The sequence below is a fragment of the Papaver somniferum genome, chromosome 9 (genome assembly GCF_003573695.1).
Source record: "Papaver somniferum cultivar HN1 chromosome 9, ASM357369v1, whole genome shotgun sequence".
NCBI lineage: Eukaryota > Viridiplantae > Streptophyta > Magnoliopsida > Ranunculales > Papaveraceae > Papaver > Papaver somniferum.
In genome coordinates this window covers 68,390,841-68,396,362 of record NC_039366.1, presented here as the reverse complement: position 1 = coordinate 68,396,362, position 5,522 = coordinate 68,390,841, and the positions used below count along the sequence as shown (strand labels likewise).

Here is a 5,522-nt window from a genome sequence, read left to right as displayed (position 1 = left end):
ATCCTTTGTCGATTACATATCGAGGTAGCTTTACATGCCAAATGCGTATGGACAACTTGGAGAGCGATCCTCCGCTATAAAACTGAAAAGACAGGTCTCCTTTTTATTCATGGCCGTGGTTATCAACTAGAACTTTTCTATAAAGAAGAGTATGATCATTCAAAGATGAACTATTACCACTCTTTCAACACACTTACGAAGATAGAACACATCATATTTATTAAGAGAACCCTGGATAAAATTATCATAGTTGGTTCTTACAATGGTCTAGTTTGTTTTGTCAAATACGGTAAATATGGCGCGGATCCTTTATTTTTAACAGGAGAATCTGTTTGTCTTTCTGGAATATACTTGTTCTATATTGCCTCGGCGTACATCAAGCGCAAGTGGGTTTGGATATTGTCCTTCAACTAATGAATACAAGGTGTTAAAAGGAGAATCTGTTTGTCTTTCTGGAATATACTTGTTCTATATTGCCTCGGCGTACATCAAGCACAAGTTGGTTTGGATATTGTCCTTCACCTAATGAATACAAGGTGTTACGATATATTACTATGACTGGGAGAGCAAGGGACATGTTCAAGTGTTTCCTGTTGGTGGTGCGTGGAGATACATTGGATTCATCAGCCGTTACGACAGTTACAATTTCAATTCTTCACCAGGCATCTACGCAAATGCAACACTTTATTGGTTGCAAGAAAAATTGAATTGGGAAATTGTGGCTTTTGATTTGGAACGTGAGGTGTTCCATTACATTACACTGCCACGTTCTATATTATTTAAATACAGAGCTGATGGTCGTTCTCCACTCTGATCGCTTGGAGGGAATAATAATTTGTATCTGGTACACAGAAGTTTCCCCATTAACATATGGGTGTACAAGAAAAAGAAAAGGAACACTGTAGGAACTAGTTACGTCGTGAAAGGGTGCAAAAATTCGTCATGTCCGACTAAGGAGTTAAGTATACAACTGGACTAGCAGCGAATATGGACTAAGGAGTTTAGCATACAGCTGGACAAGCCATTTATTTCTTCGAATCCATTTGCAATCACAAGGAGCAACGAAGTTTTGCTGTGGCACAACACCCCTATGGTCAAGAAGAGACTTTATTGTTATGACCCTAAAAATTCAACCTTAAATGAACTTTGGGATGATATTGAGTATGTTGATCAGGAAATTCCTCACACACGGAGCATTGTTTCTTTGAAAGATTTGGGAGAGAATAATCTTACTTCTTTGCGTCAAACGTCTATTGAGAACTTAGGTTCTGCTAGATGTTATCAAAACAAGAATACTGTTGAAGCTGAGAAACTAGGATTTTATATTACTTGGTTTCGTCTACACGAAGTTGCAGGTTTACTTTTTGTAGCGTCTTAATTCATTGAGTATTCAAAACTAGAGTGGGCCCGGGGTTTTTTCTATAAGATTGTAGTTTTCCTCGCTAACAAAATTCTGGTGTGTGCTTTACTTTATTTCCGCATTATAATTGTGTTTATAGTATAATTAAAGTTAATACACTTGTACGTTAACTAGGAACTTGATATTGATCTTATAGTGTTGCGGTCTTGTACCGTAATATTATCAAGTGAACATCTTGTTGTTGTATTGTCTCGATCTTGTACCCATAGACGATCACACAAGGTATATTTTGACTCGCCACTTGGATTTTGTTAGAGCACTACTCGGTCGAACTCGTAAGCGTTGCTATATCAAGCTTGTTTGTCAAGTTTAGTTTCCAAAACTATAAGTCTTGATTTCTAGTCTACTTATCGCTAAGTCTCAGACTAGGATAGAAAGTATAGTTGAGCTCTAGACTCCACGACGTTCATCATGCAAAGACGAAGAACTACTCAAGGAACTGGTGGATCTTCATCGACTAAAAGATATGTGGAGACTTGAACTTATCTATCACTCAAAAATCTATCTACTTTATCTCCTATCTTGAGACAAAAGTCGTATTGCTATATAGACTTCGATTATATACATTTGCTATTTCGAGCCGAGTTTATCTCGCTTATCAATTTCTCGAAATATGTGTTGGTAAGCTTTCACTTTGGCGAAGCTCATCTTTACAAGTGACGAAAGTAATGTTGATTATTTCAATATCTTGAAAATTGCTTTGATGAAAAATAGAGTGTGAATAACCTCTGTATAACATCCTTTAAGAATGTTTCAATGTTTGAAATAAAGATTTTAGAACATGTAACCATCTTTGGATATAAGCATATAGTGTGTTCGCACATTAGTGTATAAGTCCAAAACCGGGAACCAAATGTATTATACTTGTGTGCGTACTAAATGGTTGATGGAGACTGGGTAAGTATGGGTACCCGTACGCATATTGGCGGAAGTTCACGACCGTGAATTTCTGCTGAGTTTGGAAATCAAAACCAACTCAATCCGGTAACCTAAGTATGCATACCCGTGCGCATACTGGTAGAAAGTTCACGTCCGTGAATTTCTGCTGAGTTTGAAAACCAAAACAAACTCAAATCCGTTTACTTAAGTACGCATACCCGTACGCATACTTAAGTGTGTTACTTTCTAAAATTGGTTTGTTCATTTATAATAAGGAATGCAATTTGCAAACCGTGGCTATATTGTTCATGAATCGATTCGAGTGAATCGAAACCTATTTTGCTTCAATTGTATCTTGTATACTTCTATAAGATCTAAGCAATTGAACAACTCTCGAACTAGTTCATTTGAGTCATTTGGACTAGTTATGGCGAAGATGAATAAGGTTGATATGAAAGTGCTCATATGGCTAACCACTGGTTAACTACTGTTGAACCAACTAGGTGTACACGTTTAGGTACGGTTATACAAACCTAAATGAACGTGCATTTGATTTGTGTATAACAAGCTAAAATTCGATCTAACGGTTGAAAGATATTAGTTTGAATATAATCAGGTTTTCATCTAACAATGAGTATTGAATGCTTTGTTACCAAGGTAACATTTATTGCAAACCCTGACTTGAAGACTATATAAAGGAGAACTCTAGCAACTGGGAAATCGAATCCCCACACCTCCTGTGTGATACTAGTTGTATAAGCTAGAGTCGATTCTCCTTTAACCTTAAGTATCCACCGAGACCCCGTAGGTTAATGACTTGAATACTTCATTGGGATTGTGAAGGCAGACCCAACTATTTTCTCTATAGTTGTGTGATTTGATCTTGTTGTTTCTATCATATTGAGTACAATTGTAAAATTGGCTCGAGATTAATTTCTCTGATATGAAAGATAGAAAGTAGTCACAAACATCTTTGTCTCATCATTTGTGATTCCAAAATATCTTGTTTCGCTAGTCAATTAAGATTATTGTGAGGTGATTGATATTTCTAGGCTGTTCTTCGGGAATATAAGTATGGTATATCAGTTGGTTCCTGTTCACCTTGATTTATCAAAAGACGGAAAAAAAACTCGTAGGTATTTCTGTGGGAGACAGATTTATCTATTCATGTAGACTTTCTGTGTGATACAGATTTGTTTATCAAAGTCTTCGACTTTGGGTCGTAGCAACTCTTAGTTGTGGGTGAGATCAGCTTAGGGAATCAAGTGCATAGTATCCTGCTAGGATCAGAGACGTAAGGAGAGCAACTGTACCTTAGATCAGTGTGAGGTTGATTGGGGTTCAATTACAGTCCAGACCGAAGTTAGTTTGTAGTGGGCTAGTGTCTATAGCGGCTTAATACAGTGTGTGTGTGTTCAATCTGTACTAGGTCCCGCGGTTTTTCTGCCTTTGCGGTTTCCTCGTTAACAAAACTTCTGGTGTCTGTATTATTTCTTTTCCGCATTATATTTTGTTATATAATTGAAATATCACAGGTTGTGCGTTGAATCGGTCAATTGGTATATCCAACCTTTGGTTGTTGATTGAAATTGATTGATCCTTGAACATTGGTCTTTCGTATCGTTTAAGTTAATTTCTCTTGTATTCAATTAGGCTCGCAGATTTCTATTTGTTTGAGTAAGGATTGAATCGAGAAATTGAGATATAACTCTTTGATGTGCTTTTTATTAAAATTGAGTCTGACTGTCTCGTTGATTCTCTTGAAAGTATATTGGAGTTAGTCCATACAGATTGCTAAGCGAAATATTGGGTGAGGTTGTTAGACCCCCACTTTTTCATCTTTGATTTCTCACATTGTTAGGCCAGTCCGGAGTAACCATGGACAACGTGTTGAAATATTCCCTTAGTGATTGTTGCTTAAAGAGGTTTATACAAGGTGGGTCTTGAATAGGTTGTGATCAAAATAAAAGATTGTGGTGTATTTTGGTACCCTCGTCTCTTCAATAAAGATTTATGGGATTTGCACACTTGGCCAAGAGTGAAGAATTTTTTGTGAAAATCACTATTTGATATTATCCCAACAAATGAAAGATTGTCTAGGGTCCGTGGCTGGATCAACCAGACTTGTTAGATGTGTAAACACATAGTTGAGGATACAATGCATATTCTCGTTACATGTCCTTTCTCTAAGGCTGTATGGATGTGCATTCCAGGTGGAAGTAGAGTACTAAACAACTCTTGCAATAACATTGGTTCTCTGCTGGAAGAATGGGGGGATAGAGATAAACAAATGCAGGAAAGTGGTGAATGGGTGAACCCAGCTATGGTTGTTTGTTTGAGCATATGGAGCCCCAGATGCGACTATATTTTTCAAAACAAGATCGGTGACCCTAGGAAAGTAGCATCTGGAGCTGTTAGTTTTGTAGATTATCTCAAGAGAATAATGTTGCAAAGTGATGCGGACATACCCAATAATCTCCCAGTTACAATACCAAATGAACCAATTTGGATTGCACCTCCACAACCTTATCTTAAAATTAATTGTGATGCTTCTTTTCTTAAAAGGAATAAATATGGAGGGATTGGACTAATCTTGCATGATTTTACAGGTACCTGGAGGGGTTGCAGAGCAAGGAGCTTGGGAAATGTGTTAAGTGTTGAGCAGGTAAAATGTATTGCTTTCTTGGATGCAGTAAAGTGGAGCAGTGAGATGCAGCTGACGGATGTTATATTTGAGACGGATTCGAAAAACATTACAGACTACATCAACAACTCTACCCATACTATCACCTGGGAATGCACGAATATTCTTTTAGATGTTATAATATTATTAAACTCTATTTTGAATTGAAAAGTTATTTTTGTAAAAAGAAGTTGTAATAATGCAACAGATATACTCGCAAAATACAGTAAGAAGTATAACATTACCAATAACTGGTATGATGAACCTCCAAATGTTTTAGAAGGTCAGGTGTCTCTGAACATCGATCCCACTTAATAATATTTCTTCTTTTTTCTGCATTTAAAAAAAAAAAGGTACGACTTTGTCTCGTTTTCCAATATGCAAAATGTGGTGTGCCCTTTTTTTATTTATTGTCCCCCGTAGCTAGCTTAACTGGAAAAAAGAAGAAGAAGATATGTTAATTCTTAACCATTCATATAGCGGTGGCCAATCCATTGAACCCCTGAAGGCGTAGATAATTTGAAATTGACACTTGACCTA

The 5,522-nt window shown here is 36.9% G+C and overlaps 1 protein-coding gene across 1 annotated transcript; it reads left to right on the top strand.

Annotated features, from left to right (window-relative positions):
• The first annotated feature begins 4,457 nt into the window (after nt 1-4,457).
• Nucleotides 4,458-5,297, top strand: LOC113312088. Its single transcript, XM_026560853.1, has 2 exons — nt 4,458-5,004; nt 5,191-5,297. Exons 1-2 carry the CDS (start codon nt 4,458-4,460, stop codon nt 5,295-5,297), a joined length of 654 nt encoding a protein of 217 aa, XP_026416638.1.
• The last annotated feature ends 225 nt before the right edge of the window (nt 5,298-5,522 follow it).

Excerpts from the sequence above, each read along its gene's own strand:
- LOC113312088 (XM_026560853.1), top strand. The coding sequence starts at position 4,458 with ATGCATATTCTCGTTACATGTCCTTTCTCTAAGGCTGTATGGATGTGC. Across the intron at positions 5,005-5,190 it reads GGATGCAGTAAAGTGGAGCA|ATATACTCGCAAAATACAGT; the intron begins GTGAGATGCAGC and ends ATAATGCAACAG.